Below are 23,751 nucleotides of genomic sequence, written 5' to 3' on the forward strand. Positions count from 1 at the left end.
TCTGAAATATGTTATGAGTTTAAAATAGATAAGTTTTCTGAAGGATACTGTATATTCCAGGTTGTATTTTTAATTTATCTCATCAAAGACAGAAATTCACATCAAGCTAGTTTGTCTTAGGAAAGTCATACTGTAAACACAACTTCCATTCCATTAGTAATAAATGAGCTTCAGCTGCCTAACTTGAATCATTACATGGTGTAGACAAGTGTCTGTAATGTCTAATAAAACTAGACATTGGCCCATTACGATTTAACAGAATTCTAACAGTAGCTGAGGCCTTACTTGAATCTCAACACTTGAACATAATAAATAGGAAAACTATCAAACATACATCAATAGTTTTGCCTCTAGATGTCCAATCCTAACTCTAAATGACTTTGTTAGACAAGCTAGTGTCCAGTTGGACCATGAAACTACTTAACTGTAAATAGCCAAGAATAAAAGCTATATTTGAGAGAGTAATGACATGTATTGAGAAAGCAGGGGACCTCAATGCAGTGATGTAATAATGGTGGTATAGAAATGGTCTCAAATCCTCAGACTAGGAACTTTTATCATTAGAGGCCCAGATAGCAGGTGCCCTTAGGCTATTATAATAATGGTGTCCCTCCATCTGTCTTGTCAGTCAGCACTTACATATCCTGGAGATCATCACAAAATCCAAAAGGCCAAACGTTCTGAAACACGAAGCTACACATTGATGTGAGGATGTGCAATCATCCGAAACTCCTCGTGTTTTTATTTCAAATACACAGTAAAACCAACCGAGGATGATTTGAATGGATGTGCAATTAGAGATTGAATAGCTCCTTATGTCAGTTTTCTGTTATTGAAATAGATCTGGGAATGTACTGTCAAGACTACATCATCCAAAGCCTGGGGGCCAAACTTTCTGAAATTCCACATGATCATACACTGAAATGCAGCTGTCACAGTATGACTTTTATTAAGTTCCATGATAATACAGCACTTTTGTGTGTTGGGATTAGCTTGGATTTTAGAATGCCATACTTTCTGTACATGTACATAGTAACTTTATATGGTCTTAGTTCACCGTGTCGTAATATCAATATATATATTGTAACATAAAGTATAGGCCTAATTACTAATGGAGTATGTACATGTATCTTACATTATGGTTAAACTCAGGATAAGAGATGGATTGGTGCCCTCTCCCAAGTGTCGGTGAAATTAATGTTTCATTTCAACAACAGATTCAGACCTGCCAACTACTACTATTTTATAGTAATCTTTACTATTTTGTGGTGGTCGTTACTCTTTTTTCTCTCGAAATAGTAGCAAATTACTCTTTTTGATGCCATAGATTTGGCAAGAATTGTTAAGAATTACTCTTTTTTTGCTCAAAAATGGGCCAAATTACTATTTTTGAATTTGAAAGGTTGGCAGGTCTGCAGATTTATCAAAGATCAAATGCTTATTTAGTTTCTAATGAAAGATTAACTTTCTTTTATTCAGTCATCATTGAGGTAAGTCCATGGTGCGGTTCAAGAAACTGGTACTGGGCACCGCGTATAATTTCACACAAACCTGCATAAAATTGGTATTGAGTAGGTTGAGAGCTTCTCCGGTCCCAGAAATATCTTCAAATATTGTCTATTCCATGGTTGTTTTTTCTTTTGTTAAATAGGGGTGTTGTTTTCTCTCCAAAATATTCATTCAGTCATATTGTTTACATCAGAAGTCATTTTTCGTACTGAATGTAAACTTTATTTATTTTACAACAATTATGAGACAATTATATCAACTTATATTTATCACGCTTGTTGGCCCGGATTGTTCAAAGCACGTGGTCGGGCAGGTGACACCCTACCTATTCACGTACGATCTGGGCCGCCTAGGTGAAAGGCAAGTGTACCACTGTGCCACCTGATCATGATCACCCCAGTATGAGATTTAAGAGCCATATACTGGAGCCTTATTTTATGTCAAAACCTTGACAGCTGATAATTTAGATCGGTCAGGGTTTATTGCCGTCTATATATATGCAAGTACACATTTATTGTAACCCAGTGTAATATGAAATTTTCTTGGGGATAAAGAAAATCTGAAATTCCGTCTTGGATCAACATTTCCATTTAAACTTTTAAAGGGGCACAGGGTCAATATATTAGGCCAGGAGCATGCTCAGATGAATGGCTTGCTCAAAGGAATGACGGACTTTCTTCAAGGTCACTGGGGATAAATGTGTTAAAATCTTGCAATGACTTGCAATATACAAGAGGCCCAAGGTAAAGATACTGAGCAAGTACATTGTATATTCAAATGAATGAGCTAGGACAATATGGTAACAATGGTTACCAAAGAATTTGTTAAAATCATTAAATGCTGGCTATTTGTATGAAGAGATATCAGCTTAACATAAATTAACTACATTAGCTTTAATTTTCTGTTAGTAGCAGATGATCAATACAGGCCCGTTGAGCTCTCTGGTCCTTCCAAGAACAGATCCCGGGTGCTATTATTATACATGCATGTGATAATAATAACAAGTTTAGCACACCCACTACTATATACACCCGTACTTCCATGTTTAGAAACTGGAGTTTTGTATATCAGTTGGTCTGTTATATTCAGGAACAGCGCTATCCTGTATTGAAACCTAAGACAATTTACTGGAGCACTTATTGTGTGATTTGATGTGATCAAGCCATATACATCCCTAGTCTTGACGGATGAACTGTCAACAATATGTATTAGTGGTACGTCTGGCTTATTAATTTCATATACATGAAAAATCATATCCAAATCATGTCGTACAGATACTTGAAAAACAAGTACTGCTCTCATTTCCATACAGTCTTCTTGAGGCCATTGAACTGTTCGGTATGGTAGGTATGATCTATTTGAATGCCAGAGCTTTGCATGTAAACAACATAATGTGCGTTAAGATTATGATTTGTTTGCTTGTATAACTCTGGCATTCAAATAGATCATAAATACCATACAAAAACAGTTCAATGCTTATATTTACATTCCTTTTCCTTTTATTAGCTCACCTGCCCGAAGGGCAAGTGAGCTTATGCCGTGGTGCGGCGTCCGTCGTCCGTCCGTCCGTCCGTCTGGCCGTCCGGCCGTCCGGCGTCAACTTTTTCATTCAAACAACTTCTTCTCAATAACCAAGAGGCCCAGGGACTTGATATTGGGCCTGTAGCATGCTGGGGTGAAGGGCTACAAAGTTTGTTCAAATAAATGGCCTTGACCTTCATTCAAGGTCACATGGGTCAAATAGGCTATAATCTTCAAACGACTTCTTCTCAATAACCAAGAGGCCCATGGATTTGATATTGGGCTTGTAGCATGCTGGGGTGAAGGGCTACAAAGTTTGTTCAAATAAATGACCTTGACCTTCATTCAAGGTCATATGAGTCAAATAGGCTATAATCTTCAAACGACTTCTTCTCAATAACCAAGAGGCCCAGGGACTTGATATTGGGCCTGTAGCATGCGTGGGTGAAGGGCTACAAAGTTTGTTCAAATAAATGACCTTGACCTTCATTCAAGGTCAAATGGGTCAAATAGGCTATAATCTTCAAACGACTTCTTCTCAATAACCAAGAGGCCCAGGGACTTGATATTTGGCCTGTAGCATGCTGGGGTGAAGGGCTACAAAGTTTGTTCAAATAAATGACCTTGACCTTCATTCAAGGTCACATGGGTCAAATAGGCTATAATCTTCAAACGACTTCTTCTCAATAACCAAGAGGCCCATGGACTTGATATTGGGCCTGTAGCATGCTGGGGTAAAGGGCTACAAAGTTTGTTCCAATAAATGACCTTGACCTTCATTCAAGGTCACAAGGGTCAAATAGGCTATAATCTTCAAACGACTTCTTCTCAATAACCAAGAGGCCCAGGGACTTGATATTGGGCCTGTAGCATGCTGTGGTGAAGGGCTACAAAGTTTGTTCAAATAATTGACCTTGACCTTCATTCAAGGTCACATGGGTCAAATAGGCTATAATCTTCAAACGACTTCTTCTCAATAACCAAGAGGCCCAGCGACTTGATATTGGGCCTGTAGCATGCTTGGGTGAAGGGCTACAAAGTTTGTTCAAATAATTGACCTTGACCTTCATTCAAGGTCACATGGGTCAAATAGGCTATAATCTTCAAACGACTTCTTCTCAATAACTAAGAGGCCCATGGACTTGATATTGGGCCTGTAGCATGCTGGGATGAAGGGCTACAAAGTTTGTTCAAATAAATGACCTTGACCTTCATTCAAGGTCACATGGGTCAAATAGGCTATAATCTTCATACGACTTCTTCTCAATAACCAAGAGGCCCAGGGACTTGATATTAGGCCTGTAGCATGCTGGGCTGGGGTGAAGCACTACCAATTTTGTTCAAATAAATGACCTTGACCTACATTCAAAGTCACAGGGGTGAAATCGGCTCAAATCTGTAAACAATAATTTTGCGATAGCCAAGAGCCTCCAAGACCTGATATTAGGCCAATAGAATGCTGGAATGAAGGACTAGAAAATGTTTAATATGAATAAAACTAGCTTACAATGATATTTGAATAAAGAGGTAATCAACATAGTATCTTTAGAAATGACTTCAATCAACTTCAAAGTTGCTGTAGAGCCAGGTGAGCGATACAGGCCCATTGGGCCTCTTGTTTTTTAAAATCTATAATTCATATTTAAAATTCATAATTCCCACCTTACCGACAGTCAGCAGATTTTTTTGTCAGTCATTGGAACAGCCAGAACATGGTCGTATGCTTTTTGGGAAACAAAATATTACATGAAAAATTAAAAAAGAAAAAACTAATCATTTTATTATCAACGTAATGCGCAAATGGCATATTTTTTATAACAAATAATGTAGACAAAATAATTAGTCGTTGAACTTAATTATCCTGATATTGTAGTTCCGGTTTGTGTTGTATCAATACACTGATAAGTGTACTGCGTGATGGATGGCATTTAAACGTACATCAATGCCAGAGCTCTCAAACAGACTATATAGTGACAATGCCAGACAAATGTAAATATAAAAATATGTCCTCCATTCTGCAGAAATCCGGTGTTGGTTGCTTTTTAGATGCTGTAGGTGTAACCGAATCTGGACTTGCCATATAAATGATTACTATGTTTTGAGTTCACACTTTGACTTGAAGTAGATCAAGGCCTAGGTTTATTTGACCTAGAATATATACAGTATATGTTTGGAGAGTCCAGTTGTGTTGCCGTTTCCCATCAGGAAGCCTACTGCCCATTCTTTTATTGCATATATACATGTTCTATAATGCAACTCCCCATACTGATGGGCTAACAGAAATGTAAATACACTGTACTACCATAATACTACAGTTTGTTACCTTTTTAACTTTTTATCTGAACCTTAAAAACCTTGCATCGATAACAGCCAGATGTAATGTCAGCGACCCCCAATTTGTCCTTGAACTTTGGCCTCAAATGACAAAACTGCTAGCCCTTTATTCCATCATACCACTGGCCTACTCCTATAACATAAGAGGCCGCTGGTCGGCTCTTTTTCTATCGGATATGATAGTGCCTGTCAAAAGTATCTCGCCGTGTAAAACCTCTCAACATTGTTGGAGTAACCACTGGCCAAGTATTGGGTCTCGAGGCTTTGTCTCAAGTGATGTATAAAGGCACATGTATAGTTACAGTTATGTATAGTTACAGTTATGTATAGTTAGTTATGTATAGTTACAGTTATGTATAGTTACAGTTATGTATGTTTCGTAAAAAGGCATATGTATAGTTACAGTTATGTATGTTTCGTAAAAAGGCACATGTATAGTTACAGTTATGTATGTTTCGTAAAACGGCATATGTATAGTTACAGTTATGTATGTTTCGATCATTGATACAGTACACCAGTAAATATTCGGTGTTGAAATATAAAAGCACAGTGTAAAGATCATCTTGAAACATCACAATAATAAAATAACTCTGGTACAGGCTCCATAAAGGCTATAAATTGGATTTTTTTAACCTGTGTATATATATATATATATATATATATAACATGATTCTGTATTGTGTTCGATTTTTGTCACTTCTATATATAAAGTTTAGTAGTTTCATCTATTTTGAGCATATGGTTGAAGTTCTTAGCCTCGAGACTCAAACTACCTGTTGTTATCGGGGGCTGCATCCAATGTCTGTGATCCTCGATTCTGATTAAATTCCATGTGAATGATCCTTGTTGGGTACTGATAAATTTTTATCACATTTTCAATGAAAATGAAATTCAAGAAGAATGCCGTCTTTAGAATCAGTACTGAAGTAATAGTTCAAATACTATCATTACTTTTTAAATGTTAATAATAAAACTGTAGGAATCATAATGGATAATTTTGGACAAATGATGATGTTCACATGTTTCGTCTTAAGTACAATATGGTCACCAGAGTATGCTTTCACAGCAAACACATGTGTTCTGCATTTCAGTCTTACATATACATCTGAACTAAAATGGCTGCCAATAGAACAATTTCCATCTTATATTTTTATTGGATTTAGATAAGTTTGTTATTGCTACATGTTTTATATTCTTTTTGCTTCCTGGTTGCTGTACATCTTTTATTTTGAAGCCGACAACATTGACATAATATTCAACATGTATCGTTATTAAATTAATGGGAAGTCAAGTAGCACATTGATAACTCATTCCTTCCACCTAACCTACTGAGGTTTGATTCCACAATTAATCATACGTGAAAAGGTAAAGGTCACCTGCCTGACCACTGGTTTTCTCCGAGAACTACACTGCTTCCTCCCACAGTTAAACTCCTCCTGCATGTCCATCCAGGCCAACAACACTTACAGTGATCAATATAAGTTGCTATAACTTGTATCGCAATTGATATAAAACAACATGTCCATCCAGGCCAACAACACTTACAGTGATCAATATAAGTTGCTATAACTTGTATCGCAATTGATATAAAACAAATGAAGTGTACATTTAATATGATTTAATTTTCTTGTCTGTCCCACTATGTCAGTAACTTGGAGAGAAAAAATGAGTTTTCTTTCAAGTTACAGAATGTACCTTAAAAGTCAAGTGAATTTAGTATTAGCAAACAAATTCTCAGAAGTAATGTTTAAATATTGATGCATTAAAATGCACAAGAACTACTTTTGTAAAAGATGCTTATCAGCCACAAATATATATTTTTTCCAGACGTAAGAAAAAAATCCATATGATATATTGCAATTTGAAGTTCTCCATATGAAAACAAGTGCAATCAATGATTCACAGTGAAGCTCCCCGGCAGCAGCAATCACAATATATATACACTCATTTTTTACGTATGTATTTTGCAGTAACATCATGTAGTCCTCAATGAATGCATACATCGATTTGTAACAGCATTCGATTTGTAACAGTGTGTGTGGCATATGGTTTTGGATTTAAAACCCAGAAACTTTTAAAATTGGATTTTGGTGACAAAAAAGTTCAGTCCACAATCTGGTAAAATGCGAAAAAATTACTGGGCATAATTTTGCAATAACATCACTCCTAGACCTCTAATAAATGTATAAACCAAATCAGGAGGGTGTGAGGTGTAGACTTTTGAACTTACAAGGTTTCCAAAAAACTTGCCCAAAAAACTTTTAAAGTCTTGGGGTGGGACGCCAATGCGTACAGCATTAGCTCACTGCTACTCGTAACCAGTGAGCTAACAATATATATTCTAATGAACTAGAGAAACAAAGAAATTCTTGCAGTTTCTCAAAGTCCAAGGTTTTTCAACACAAAATATGTAATCCTTTAAAATTCAGTCACTGTCTATTAATTTCAGTATAGGAGTTCATAAATATGAATTTATTCTTGATCTGTAATTCTTAAGAAAATGAGGGAATCTTTTACAATATTCCTATGAGCAACCTGCATGTATACATAGTTTGAGAGACCACGGACGAGAGGCAGTTTGAACAGCTCACCATCTTCTTGAAATTCTGGTCATTGTAGATTTGAAATGTAATAAACATGTTTCAATCACAACTAACTGAAATTGAGAATTCAACTTTATCATGAAATAATTTCACTAGGGAATCGATCAATTTGAATAAGCCCTCAGAGATGCTGAAAGTGGAGAAACAAGTTGGCCAATTTAGCAATATAACAAATTAAAAAAACAGTCAAGTATGTTGTGATTGAAGCATATTCTATTGTTATTTCAAGTTTAATGAAAAGTCATGACTTGAAGAAAAACAAACATCAAATTTTGTTGAACAAGTGAAATTTTCATTAAATTTTGTTATTTGTTTTATTTATACAAAACGTGTTTCTTTACATAATTACCAGGTAGTAGTGTAATGACTATTTTCACACTTCGAACACCATGTAACAATTCTGCTAGCAGGATGCCTGCTTCTTCAAACTTATCTAACTTAAGTTAATTGTATGCCCATTAAATGTCATTTCAAGTAAAAACCATTTTGGCTTTTTGGGGAAGACTAGTTGACTGGCAAAGACTAGTTGGTTTGGAAATGACTCTGTTGGCCATTTACATTTAGAGTTGGTAATTAATATAAATATTGGCCATTTACATTTAGAGTTGGTAATTAATATAAACAATCACTGAAATTTCCTCAAATATGGTAAATACAAATCAGGAGGATGGTATACATGCCAAATGTATAGTATTTCATAATTTCATATTAAAAACATCAGTTTTGTTTTTGTAACATTAACATAAAAAAATACATACAATAATTAAAAGCGATATTCACTTTCGATGAAAATCACTTTTTTAGCTAGATGCAGTTATTTCTTTTGGATTAAATTGTTTCTATGCTCAAAATCTCCAATACCAAGATGGCTGGAATCTAGTCACAGGAATCAGAAAGGTAAACAGAATTTGTATCTATAGACACCACCTTACATTACAGTATTATTTGCTACATTAATTCAGTGTTCCCACAACCGCCATAACTCATCTCGGTCCACTCCATGTAAAGCTTATTCCAATTACACCATATACAAACTTTCCCTTGACTTATTGTGACTACACTTTTGTATAAAGTTTTATACATTAAGAGTTGATATTTGACAGTGACGATAAAGTATATAATGCTATAAGAAGATTAATTTTTGGCTTGATGAAAATCTTGCCTTTGTAATGTTTATAATGTATGTTCCCTGGTATATAAGTGATGTATAACAGCCAATAGCATCAATCCAGTCTAGCACAATGTATGTTTAATACATTCCCAAGGTTGACCAGTCAGCGAAGCACATAAACGCTATAACAGGCCGATAAACCAAATCAATGCATATTTTCACGGTGGTCACTGTGTTGTATTTAGTGATCGTCTATGCCTGTAGTTGCTGCTCCTGGTGGTATTCTTCTTCCTCAAATGGGTGTTCTCTTTTCATCTTTTCGCAATGTTCTTTATCAAGCTTGATCCGAAGCTTATCACAGACGACGTCTTCATCCAGTTCGTCCAGCTCCGTCACCTGTAATACATCGTTGACATTCAGTTTATCTTTCACAGCAGACAAGCTGGACGCATGCACCATCTTCTGTCTCATCCCTGCCGTTGCAGGTGCCCTAAAAACAAGAAAAAAGTCTACATTAAATAACGTTCTTAGAGTTGTTATTTATAAATCCTGTACAAGACCCGACATGTTCGCAATCTTTACTTTGAGTATATATACAAAATAATCAAAGTACTGAAAGTACTGTAGGAGGCGTTAGTCAGATGTAAAAGGAGATATTTGAAATAAAGCAAGAATACAAATTAAACTGATATCAACATGACTAAACATTTCCACTTAAGTGTGTCAAACCAACCGGACATAATGGTTTTCACAGTCCTGATGAATGTAATGGTTTAGACTGTTCCGATATACATAATGGTTTTAACCATCTTAAAGTTTCAAACCTACTTCTAAAAGTAGTTAAACATTTCTTATTTCAATCAAACCTTTACTTAAGAAGTCGAACATTTTAAATTTTTTAAAATCAACTTCTACTTAGGTACATGTCATTAACATTCATACTTTAAACCATCTTTTATACTTAAGTAGTTCAAAATTTGCATTTATGTGTTTAAAACAAACTTATATTTTATAGGCCTGGGTATTAGAAATGTCGAAACAATATGATATGTATTTCGATAAGTTATAACAATACACGATATGTATTGAAAATACAGGGAGTGTCTGCACACTTTCAACACTTTCAACAGCAATGTCTTTCAATATCTTGTAAACAAAATTGTATATTCCTTTCTATTTTGATCTTAGAATAATATCAAAATTAGATTGACGGCTTTTAAAAGTTATTACACTTTTTTTTCAACAAAGACCTCATTTGTTAAGGACAATTATTTTAAAATTAGATATCAATTCCATCTATTTTAATAGATCCAATGTCAATATTAACAATAAACTGTGATTTGTGATTTGTTGTTTTTTAATTTACCACCAAGATGTAGATAATAGCCTAGTAGCTATAGGTACTGTATATAACTATACAGCGTTTTACATGCAAAATATTGAAGAAAACTTTCATATTTGATATTAATTCAATATGATTGTATAAGTCCCTTGGGGTGGGGAAAGAACCCTGGGCCTATTTTTACATCAGGATTGTGTTCATCTCTTGGTCAATTTGGCTTAATTGACATAAATAACTTCTTCTCTGAAACTAAGCAATCGATATAGCTCATACTTGACTGGTAGCATCATTTTGAGTAGGGATTCAAAATTGTAAAAATGGTGGGGTTGACCCCTGGGGGGCAGGGTCAAAAGGGGTCAATTGGTTTCTCTGAAACTAAGTTATGGATATAACTCACATTGGTGTGGTAGCAATCCCTATGGGGTTGTACCCAAAGTCAATTTCATTTCATGGATTAATTGCACAATTTGGTATAAAACCTACATTTGTATGGTAGCATGGTTATGGGGTGGGTATTCAAAATTGTACGAATGTTGGGGTTAACCTCCCGGGGGCTGAAGGATGGGACCAAAATAGGTCTGACATTTTTAGAATAACAATAAACCAATGTACATGTACCCATATAAAATGCTTATGATATATTGACATAGAAATACCAGCGACAAATAAACTTAAGCATCATTCTTGTTTCATATCTCATAAAACCAGGTGAGCCATACAGGCCATTTGGGCCTCTTGTTTTATCTGTGAAACCATTCAGATCCCAACTCCATAATCTTGCTGGACACCCCTTTTGAGCCAACAATTGAATTGCAATTATGGATAATTTTTAATTTTGGCAAGAAAACATTCTTTAAAGGGCATGTCTGCATCATTTTTAATAATTTGCCCTTGAAACTTCGCACACACCTTCATAAGAGCCGGTTCTTTAAAATGTGAATGAAGGTCAAGGTCAGAGAGATAAACTCAATATTTGTAGCCAGTCACACATGTTACATGTATCTGTTTGCCAAATATCCAGCCTTCATGTGTATGTGCAGTTTTGGGTCATTTTTTCATTTTGGTAGGAATTTCTTTTTAAAAGTGCCATATCTGCGTCATTCTGATTATTTGACCTTGATACATTGCACACACCTTTAAAAGGGCCGATTCTTTAAAATGTGACCAAAATTAATAATTTTGAAAGAACTTTGAATTTTTTTCATCATTTGACCCCCGTGACCTTGAATGAAGGTCAAGGTCAAATATAAGTATAACATTTGTAGCCAGCCATACGTTATCGATGCGCCAAACATCAAGCCTTCATGTGTATATAGATAAAAGAGCAGAAACCTTTATTCTGCAATTTTGGATTATTTTTTAATTTTGGCTGGAGAAAATAGCTTTATGATTCTTTTCCAAGTGCCATATCTTTCTGCCTTATTTTTATCTGATGACAATAAAATATGCACATTCTGTTTCAGTGGACTATGTTCTTTCATATGAAATGAAAAAAATAATCAATTTGAGATTTTTATTTTTGACATTCGAACCCATAACAAGTCGTTGGCCTTGACATTCTCTGACAATATGTCATTGAGAAAAGTTTGCCCTAACCAAAACCCTAACCCTAAACAAATTATGCTAAAATATGTGTGATGAGTTTCCTATATAAACTATAGTAAAATGTATCCTCTCCCCAGGGAGAATGCGACACATAGATATAGGGGGCCATGAAATTAACAATTTTGATAAAACAGCTTAAGAACCTTCTGTACACCATTCTGCGATATCTTGGTCTTAAGAAGAAGACCGACGCATGACGACAGATCAAATTATAATGGTGTATATTATGAGCTGAATGTCAAAGGATTGTAAACTTTGTACAAATTGTATTATATTATCAGGCAGTCAGCCTAAATGTATGTTTCATATCTACCATATTAGAAGTTTGATGTTTTGTACGATATATATATATACTTAATTTTTACACATACATTAAATGAGTTAGCTACTTTCATAAATTAAGATGTTTTTTTCTAGAGTTTACTAGGCCGGATGAAATATGATCATGAGCAATCAGTATGGTCAATACGAGATTTGATAAAATGCCTCTCGTAGGTCAACCACTCATGATCACTCAACTTCTTTTTGTAGGAGTCAATATTATATGTACGAGAATTAAACTCTCGCGATGTCTGTTGCACATAAGTACAAAGAAATACATTATCACTTAAGCCGAAAAAATTCACACTTAAGTAGCAATAACACATAATAGTCGAAAACCCAATATAATATATATGATCAGTGATAAGAAACAGTACTTATCAGCATTTTTGGCAATTTATCCTGAAACAGCTATAGCCTTCCATATTTGACATCCCACAGATTGTTGCTTGTATATATATATAGTTTTAAAGGTCAACATTGGAAAAAACCTAAATGGTTATACATGAATTCATAATAAATAGAATTATTGACAAAAAAGTTTCATTTATTTTCACACTTTCTGGAGACCAATAAGGAGATGATGATTATTTTAAGGGATATGTTCGCGACATGAAAATCAAACATTTTTAATTAAATTTCAAAAGCAAATATAGATTTATTTTGAAAGTTATGAGGAATATTGATATTTGAGAAAGTCTTATATTATATGGATTTTATATCGATTGCCAATAGATATACATGTATTTATCATTTTACATGAAAACAACAAAAAGTTGTACTAATAGGTTAAAATGCAATTGGTATACATTTTGTTAATCTACAATTACTTTGTATTGTTTAAATATTCTATGTAATACAAACATTTCACAGCTTGGTGCATACAAATGTATATATATATTACATGAAAACATTTGAAAAGGTTGAATCGTGAGCTGAATAATATATAAATAAGACAAGCTGGTTCAATAATAATTTAGCATTTTCATATATATTACGAGTGCGAGTAGCTACTGCAGTAAACCTTATCACAGAAATCCAGATTCTGTATATTGTCTCTGTCGGGGAAGTTTTCTTAAGTTTTAAAAAATAAACGATCGAATTCCATCACGCAGGTCTACCGATTCATGGATTTGAAACACAGGGACTTCGATCAGTTATCGCAGTAATCCGAAGGGTTTTGGGGTTGATATCGCCTTAAAGCTGATTGAAGTTTGCATATAGTATATAGCAAGATCGTCAGAAAATTCAGACTATAATCGCAGTAGATATTGTGATTTTGTGGTCTGGCCAGGATTGAACAACTTATCGTAAACAGTTTCGTCCTAAATAAACAAACACTTATTTCAGTGGGTCAACAAACAGATTTAAACTTTGTAAGCAACTTGACTTTAATTCATGTTGATAGATATTAATTTCTAGCGACAAACATCATTTTGATGCTTCGTGTGAAGCCCGTGTCCACGTGCCTCCATTTTGACAGAGTGCTCGCTCACGTAAACAGACGGAACACGTGATCGCTAAATATCGGACTAAATCTCATAAAATCTCGTGAACAAACTACCAAGTTGTAAACAAAAGAAATGTTGTTAGCCAAAACCTGGAGGGTATTATGAAAATCAGGAATTTGTTTGCGCTTGGTTGTTATGCCATCTTTATTTCTAGTAGTTAAACAAGTGTCCTCTGTAAGGTAACGTCAGAATCTCGCAGTTATCTCCCTTCAAACAGTATTTTCAATATAGATTTGCAAAAATCGATGCAGGTGTAGATATTTACAAGACATTCTTATTGTTTATTCAAAATAGTTCCTGAAATGTTCAAAACATTATCAGCATAGCTAATACATTTCTGTGCACATCTACTTTGAATGACGGACTACAATGACGTGCCTCATACTTGGAACTAATTATAAGCGAATCATTACCCCTAGTTACAGAAACTACCACCAGAGGTCTCAAATTCCGGGCTTCCGCCGAAGAGAAATTTATACTGAATATACCTTTTTTCATGTAATAGCACTTTATTTGTAGTCTTGATAGTTTTCATAAATGTATATATAGTTCAACTACATCATATATGAACCGAAAGAAACTACAAAATGAACTGTGAAAGGAAATATAACGAAAATGAAAGTGAGAGATTGTGACGTCACAACTCGTAGGTGATTGTAATATGGCAGGCGTAAACGCTTCCATAAAAACGAACAATTCAGTGATTTACAGTCCCCAGTTGAATGTGAAGTTATGCTAATTCACAGATCTAGATGATAAATAGTTCTGATGGATATTTAGGTGGTGGTTGTGGAGGAATCAATGATATTGTTCATTCTAGGAAGTAATTAAAACAACCATGCTTATTTACTTATATTTGAATTAAAAACATTTGATACCTGAATCTAGTAATATGTATAAGTGTGCATAGATGTATCAGGATCATACTGTATCAAAACTGATATCTAAAGTATTATGAACATATACATTGTTTAATGGAAGAATGAATCTGGTTCTTCTTTTTCTTTTCATGTGCAAATTTCTAAGTCTGACATTGATGTAGGTCAAAGGTCAATGTGGATCAGTGACCGACTCCTGTTGTGTGACACATTGCCTCATTTAGATGAACCCATGCTCAGAGTATGAAGTGCCACTAGTGTCACTGTTAGAAGTGTAAAAGATAGAGCCCACACAACATTTTTTACGTAGGTCAAAGGTCACAATATAGATCCCCAACACATTGCCTTATTTAGGTGACCCATGCCCCAAGTATGAAGTTCCAGTTAAAAAAAGTATATATGTTGATAAGAGCCCAGACACCTTTTTTTTTCTTAGATATAGCTAAAAGGTTACAATGGAGGTCTGCAACAACAATGCCTTATTTTTTTTAGGTGACCCATGACCAAAGTGGTATATAAAGTGCCAGTTTTAAGAAAGGTAGGAATAGTCTAGAAACCTTTTTTCTTTGATGTAGATATAGGTCAAAGGTCAGTGTGACCTTCTTTTCATATGCAACATACACACCACCTTGTTACAAGATAATGTGTGGAAGGACAGACAGACAGACAGACAGACAGACAGCCACAAGTGATGCCACGGCTTATTGGATAATGTACTATTGATACTGTTTGCAACAATGTTATACTTTCATCGTGCAAAGATTGGGTTCGACGGCAGCAAGGCCACTAATCTATAAATGGAACTTTTTTCAAACATTTTTAAATGACCACAACTGATCGCTCTGCTTTAAACATGCTTATCATATATATAGTGCTAAATGTAGATAGACCAGGAAGGAAAACATTTCTGACAGATGGTTGGTGAAGTTGAAAAGACAGCATTGTGCCTCATGGCATCAGCTGACCAGTCCTTGAGAGCATATGCAGATTAACTAAAAATATCATCAAGGGGTACTGGTTCCAGGTGTGCTAATAAATGATAATTCTGATAATGAATCTGATAATGGATTCTGAAAAATGACAACTGAATTTTATTGGACATGTTTTAACAGGTCTGTTAAACACTTATCTTACCTGCATCTTTTCAACATTTTGATATTTTATAAAATCTTTGTGAAACCTAGAAATATGCCTTTTATAATTATATAACCTTATAATTACTCTACCGGTAAATTGAATTCTCAGATTAAATTTAAAACATTTGTTAGTATTTTTCCTGTGTTTGTAACTTTTATTTACACCTTTACAAGCAAATGTTTGGTGCAATTGATACATGTTATATGTAGTGTTTACATACAAAAAACTGAATGCTTCATATAATAACAATACATAAACAGTTTGTTAGGATCATCAAAAAGTTTGTACAAGTTCTCTCCCCTCGTCCAACTCCTTTGTTGAAACGTTATATCTCAGATGCCAGATAAATTCAAAATGGCGTACCGCATTAATGGCAAATGTTACCGAAACACTAAAAACATCAAAATCATCAGAATAACATGCTGCATCATACTGAGAATTTTTTTTGGGAAAAAGTTTGAAAAATGAAGATTTTCTAAAAATAGACTAATTTGACCCCATAGCGAACTTTTATATGGCCCCCAACCTTAAATTTGTTGGCCAGTAAAAGTTAGAGCCAGGCATTATCTACAAATAACATAATTACATGACCCCTGTAAAATGAATACTGTTTGAATTATGGATATTTTAAGCTTTTTAATACATGACGTCATGGTGGCCATCTTGGATTTCAAACCAACTTAAAAAATAACACCACTTGGCCAGGACTATCCAAGGATTATTTCAGCTAAGATTGAGCTGAATCCCACTGGTGGAACTTGAGAAGAAGTTTAAAATGTAACACACTTTTCTATATTGAAATATATAGGGGGAAATTCAAAATGGCTACAACAGAAATCGTATACGTATGTGTCACAGAAAAACTGAAAACGTCAAATTCATCAGAATGACATTCTGCATTGAATGAAACAAAAACATTAAACAAGAGGCCCATGGAGCCTGTATCGCTCACCTGGTTGGATTAGACCAAATGTCAAAATAATGTTCATATTCAATTTGTTTTATTTGTAAATCTCTAACAATGCTATATATGGTTATAGTATTGGAATCCGAACTGCTTTAAAGATTAATGAAGTCCAGACAGTCTAAGGTCTGAAAGACCTCAAGAATTGTTTTAGACATGCATTCATCATTTTATGACTGTAGCGATTTAAAGGAATTACCTCTATTTCCCCTATTGGGCCAAGCCCCTTTGGCCCCTAGCGGGTCAGAGTCACCATTTATGCAAAATCTGTTCCCCTTCCCCCAAGGATGTTTCTGACCAAATTGGGTTCAAATCCATTCATAACTTTATGACTAGTATCGATTTAAAGGAATTACCTCTATTTCCCCTATTGGGCCCCACCCATTGGCCCCTTGGGGTCCTAGTCACCATTTATGAATTAAAATCTGTTCCCCTTCCCCCAAGGATGTTTCTGACCAAATTGGGTTCAAATCCATTCATAACTTTATGACTAGTATCGATTTAAAGGAATTACCTCTATTTCCCCTATTGGGCCCCACCCATTTGGCCCCTTGGGGGTCATAGTCACCATTTATGCAAAATCTGTTCCCCTTCCCCCAAGGATGTTTCTGACCAAATTGGGTTCAAATCCATTCATAACTTTATGACTAGTAGCGATTTGAAGGTATTGCCTCAATTTCCCCTATTGGGCCCCGTCCCTCCGGCCCCTTGAGGGTCAGAGTTACCATTTATGCAAAATCTATCCCCCCCCCCCTGCCATGGATGTTTCTAAATAAATTAGGTTCAAATCCATTCATAACTTTATGACCATTAGCGATTTAAAGGCATTACCTCTATTTCCCCTATTGGGCCACGCCCCTTTGGCCCTTTGGGGGTCATAGTCACCATTTATGCAAAATCTGTTCCCCTTCCCCAAGGATGTTTTTGCCCAAATTGGGTTCACATCCATTCATAGCTTTATGACTAGTAGCTATAGCGATTTAAAGGAATTGTTTTAATTTCCCCTATTGGGCCCCATCCCTCCGACCCCTTGGGGGTCAGAGCCACCATTTATGCAAAATCTTATCCCCTTCCGCCAAGGATGTTTCTGACCCAATTTGGTAAAAATCCAATAAGAACTTTTTGACTAGTAGCTATAGGGATTTTAAGCAATTGTGGACGACGCGCATGACATAAGCTCACCGAACCTTGGTTGCTGTTTTTCTATATTCTTATAAAACTCGAAGCTCATCAACACAAGGTCAAAGCAAATAAATGGTGGAATTAAATTGGTAAAAACTCAAATAAAAGCAAATCTATATATATATATTAACACATCATAGAAGCAATGCATAATGACATGAAACAAAATTTGAAGTAAAATTGATTAAATTCAGCCACAGATGACAGAAGAATCTACAACATGTAGCAGGCAAAAGGTTACATAATTAACAATTGCAACCCCCTACCATGCAGGTTTGTCTAATCCAAATTGAAGACATGCAAGCAAGTTGGTCCATTCAACCTAAAAACTAAAATAAAAGTTTTTTTTTAAATATAGTGTCGATGGGATCAACAGTAGAGTTGAAACGAATGTTAGAAGTCGCAAATACCAATTCCCCGGATAGTCGAATATTAGAATAGTATTCGAATATTCGGTAAGATATTTACCTCCCTTTAGTCCTTTGATCTGAAACATGGACAAACATTCCAGTTGAGTTTGGGAGCATTTCCTGCTAAATTCCAATAAATCTAAAGCAGAATGTAAGCTATGCTTGGGGGTTTTAACGTAAAAAGGTACTACATCCAACATAGCAAATCATCTCATTCTCCAGGCCAAACTCATTGAAAACGTGTTCAAATGTCAGATTTCTGTTCCACTCCAGCATTCAGTTTAACATAAAAATGCATACATGTACATACAACTATTTTGACATAAGTTGCAAAACGCATAAATTGAAATAGAAAAGGACCCCTGGCATGAGCTAATTCTTTATAAAGTCCATTCAAAATTTTAAGGGGTTGCGATAGCTTGGTCGGTTAGTGAGTCAGCTTAGACATAACCAAATGTGAAGATACGAGTCATGTTGCTCGTCGCTTCTAACCCTTAGCGTTTTTGTGTTTCTCGAGAAGCGGAGAATTTGGTTTCTGCTTTTGCGTGTTCTTAGGTAAGATACTGTACCCTTGTAATTGCTACTGCATGTTGTCCAGTGTAGAGGCCAGTAGCCACCAGTTAAAAGGAGACTGCCTTAGCTGTTCACAGGGCGATACATATGTACAAACATTTAACAAAAATTGAATACCTTCCTGTTCCAGGGAGTTCAAACTATTTTCTGTCGGATGTACTGCAATTATCACACTTACAACCCCTTACCCTAAATGTGCCTTTTGATCAAAGTATTATAATCAGCATTTCCCAGTGCCGATCATCACCTAAAGCTTTCAATGGAGTTTGCCCCAAAATCTTAACTTAAAGTTCTTCATTTGACAAGTTCAATCTATAGGGTCAGTTATGGACAATTAGAATTTTAACTAACACTAGATAGAAAATTGTTTTTATTGGAAAAAATTCTGTTCAAACTATCCGCTGATTCAAACTGACAAGAGGTTAACAGTATATTATACATATATCTATTGTTCATTTAGTGTGATCATTTTTTTGAAAACATATAGCAGCATTTCTTCAGTAGAGTATTGAACATCAAAACCTTAAAAATTCATTGTCACACCTTTAGAGCCTTCCTACGGTTTTCAATACATAGCTTTAGAGATAGTGATGGGAATCGGATGAGATTTTCATGACCGATTAATCTGCAGCTGGATAATCGCCAAAATTGGATGACCTTGTCTGATCAATTATCGATAATAATCAAATTTTTAAAAATGTGTCTTACATAAATGCAAACTAGAGTTGTATCCAAAGGGATAACTAATACCCCTCCTGGGCGTCTATAGTTGAGTAGGCTATTGGTCATGAGTGTAATCATATCTAATCCAGTCAGTTATTACATTTTATGAATGACAATATTAAGACACCAATTGATCCAAGACCAGCTTCAATTTATAAATATACATGATATACACCATCAGGGGTGTAAACAAATTTTCACACTCACTAGCCCTGGGCTAGTAGGGTATATTTTTTCACTAGCCCCGACTGGTTTTGTACTAGCCCATGATTTTTTAACATAAAACTTTTGAATAATACTGATTACAATTATACCTAGTATTGCAATAAACTAACCACCTTTCAGTTGCAGTGCAGCACTATTCAACACAACTTTAGACAATATTAATTCTATCAATGAGTTTTTTTAATGAAAAACAGTAAATAAACTTATGAATCAGATGTGTTTTATGCCGTTTGTAATATTTTTATATGGCTTTATATGACGTTATGTTCGCATTTTATATTCCAATGTGTTTGGGCGAAACGCCTCGCCCCGTGTCATACTGAGAGTCAGACGATAGCGACATAACCGCGTTCCTAATGTAACAGTTATCGCTACATAAAAATGGATACAAGTCGTGATTAAAATTATAAATATCGATTAAATGATCATCTTTACTGAAAAACATTCAAAAATAACTTCCATTTTGTTGAAGTCTCTGTATTTTAACACATTACATGGTAAGGTATCCCGCAGTGAAAGTGATACGATTGTAGCCAATCACGTTACAGTATGACGCATTGCGTCACTGTTCTATAAAAAGGTAGAAGGGTATTTCCAACTGTAGCCTACGATACAACAGAGCGCAATTTAGCGACCCGTCATCAACAAGAACAAAAGAAATAATTTATTTTTTTCTTTTGTGGATTCGACAGAGAATGTAGCATTTGACAAGATTCCTAATTTAGGAAACGATGATAAGTCGTCCCCTACTAGCGAAGGACCAACTAGCCCGGGGCTAGTAGGCACAATTTTTCAGCTAGCCCGTCCTGGAAATTCACTAGCCCCGGGCGTCGGGCTAGTGGATTTTTACACCCCTGCACCATTCAATAATGCAATTGTAAATCAGTTCAGTAACAAATATTTAACACTCCTGATAACATTGTTAATTGACTTGTTTATTTTTGTTGGGCATGACTTCATGCCAAGTTCGGTTAAAATCTGTTTTGTACTTTAGTAGGAGTAGTCCGGACAAGCCTCAACCTATCAGAAGTCGTAACTTCGTTACGAGGGGGTATACTGATATTAAACTAAAGATCATTGTTTTATTGCTTGTTAAATTCAGGAGCAAGATGGCTGATCAAAACTACAGTAATAAACTATAAATTACTATATAATAACTTTCATTTTTAATTCAACTGTTGAAGTTATAAACAAATATCATCATCATCATTGACATTCTTCTACTTCTGATATCTTTATTCGCATATGTTTTCATACACAATAACCACATCCGGTGACAGCCGAATTCCTTGTTTGAAAAGTCACATTTACATTTAAACACCAACATAAATGACAAACCTTGGCAAGCTGATACCCGGTTGATTGAACAAACAAACTTGTCTGCCAGTTTGTATAGCGCGATTGAGTCACTCAGATGCTTTAGTGCTACTACAACCAGTCAAACAAGCATCATCGAGAGGGACCCTTCTGTTGGCCAATGAAGAAAACAACATCAGAGATTAATTCCGGAAAATGGGAAACCACTACGGAAAACTCACAAATAGATTTTTGGATTTTAAGACTGATGTCGCCAGAAATGTTTCAATTTTATTAATTTTTTATTATAATTGATGACCGGCCCACCACTATTTAGAAGAATTCCAATTTACGCATTATTTGAGATAAATATTCTTAATCAAATTAGCAGGAAATGGAGTTTTTTCTCCTTCACACAAATGTTACTAATTGCATTGAGCCTGTCGAAAAAACTATTTGACTATTTATAGATATTAATCATTTTTAAGAACATATTTATATACATCTATTTCATAGAATCGCTCATAGCAGAGACATTTTTTTTCTGCAACGAGACTTTCTCGCAATCTCAGAGTTGCCAACCTGTCCAAGAAAACGCAATTTTGGACTTCACAATTGATTTAAATGTATTTTATTTGTCAAAACACAAATGGGATTAGACAACTTCTTCACAATTGAGCAAGTAGTCATCAATATCTACTTTTGTCCACAGACTAAATCTACTGGCCCTGGACCATCGGATCTGTTTTTGTTTGTTTTTGCCCTGTCCTTGCGTCTGCATCCCTGCTACAGGAAACGACATGGATACAACAAAGAACTGCTCCCTTTTCATGCACCATGCATAACACCAGAAACCTCTTTCATGTTACAATCATCCAAAGCACATCCCATTACAATCACCAAAAGCATATTATCGGAATTTAAAACGTAACACACAAAATCGTATCATAAAATCCCAACAGTCTACAGAAGGGACCTAGTCTACCTCGAATTACTAACAAAAATCACTTAATGCGCACAAGCACAACTCTTAACCTCAGACACAGTAACGTTTTCGACTGCATTCGATAGTACAGACAAACTTTACTTTCTAGAATATTCCTTCTGGTCTGCATACTAAAATAACAATTCACATTCATTTTGAAAATGGTTTCGAACACGCCACGCTGTCCTCATTTTCACTATATTTTAGCCGACCTACTTCTAGGCCTACAGGGCTACATATGCATGCGGCATGACATTATAGGCCTTTTCCGGCATTTTGCGGAAGTTCCGCTCATGGAATACAAATAAATATTCGATATAACACAAGTTAACTACATAAAATACGAAACAAAATAACACCTAAGCATATTTACATGTTCCTCGTGTCTCTTACCATGATACGAATAGGAGTTTTGATACCGCCTTCCCTTCATGATCCTGGCGACCACCGTACTCGAACGCACCATACCGACACTCCTTCTCTGGCAAATTCTTCAAGAAAGCCTTGTAGCAGTTAAACTTGTTATCTTTTTTATTACATGGCGCTTCTGTATCTAATACAACTTCAGAAAGCTTCTGGTTGAGTTTGAAGAGACAGAACTTTGAACACTTATCCTTCTTCAGCCTCTCGAAAGCTTGGACACATTCATCGCTAGTCTTCACCCCTGACGCCATCTTGGAAATGTGAGGTGTGCCTGTGCAGCTTCCGCGTCACGTGTTTTATAGTTCGAAGTTCAACTTCCATATTTGTACATTTTGCGAAGCGGCGCGTGACTCACAACTGACGAATATTTTGTGTGCCGCTTATGCACGAACAAACAAAATTTCAAATGTTTTAATGGAGATAAATAGTGATATATAGGGAATCTTCTTGAAAATCTTTCACTTAAGATTACATATGTCGCAGTAACGTTGACATATTCACATGGTAACGTAAAAAAAACAACCTTAACTTCACATTTTCCATATGAAGTCTCTGGTTCATAACAAATATTTTTCGATGTTTTCATGAAAAAATTATGTGAATGAAATTGCTTTAAAAACATTTTAGAATAATTTTAAAGACAAATTGATTTGGTGACTTATTACGGATTATTGAAACACGGATTTGTATACTCAGGAAATATATACTAGCGCTTGTCGCCCGTACATTGCGATTCCTGCAGTCCGTCGTAGGTCAACTATATTGTCATAATTACGTACAGGACTGAATGGTTTTTAACCAAATTTGGTCAGAAGCATAATTGGAGAAAGTGGAACAAATTGCATAAACCAGAGACATATACTTTTATATAATATATATATATATATATATATAATAAAATAAAAAGCCAAACACATATCTGCTGTCTCCCTAGTACTTTCGCGGCTACATTCTGCCGCTCTTCAGGGGATTATGAATTTAATTCGGTACATCCTATGACGTCATAGTTTGATGACGTCATAATAGTAGGGTACATAATTTATAAAACACTTATTTGTCCAGTTTACAAGGGTTGAGACCAACTATATGATACGGTTT

At 35.3% G+C, this 23,751-nt stretch overlaps 1 protein-coding gene across 1 annotated transcript; it reads right to left on the reverse strand.

Moving 5' to 3' along the window:
- Positions 1-8,237: 8,237 nt before the first annotated feature.
- Positions 8,238-22,923, reverse strand: LOC117333540 (cofilin-like). Its single transcript, XM_033892876.1, has 2 exons — positions 22,624-22,923; positions 8,238-9,568 (listed from the first exon to the last, which is right to left on the reverse strand). The coding sequence occupies exons 1-2, from the start codon at positions 22,902-22,904 to the stop codon at positions 9,331-9,333; spliced, it is 519 nt and encodes a 172-aa protein (XP_033748767.1). The 5' UTR covers positions 22,905-22,923; the 3' UTR covers positions 8,238-9,330.
- Positions 22,924-23,751: the final 828 nt, after the last annotated feature.

This window comes from Pecten maximus, chromosome 8, assembly GCF_902652985.1.
Source record: "Pecten maximus chromosome 8, xPecMax1.1, whole genome shotgun sequence".
NCBI lineage: Eukaryota > Metazoa > Mollusca > Bivalvia > Pectinida > Pectinidae > Pecten > Pecten maximus.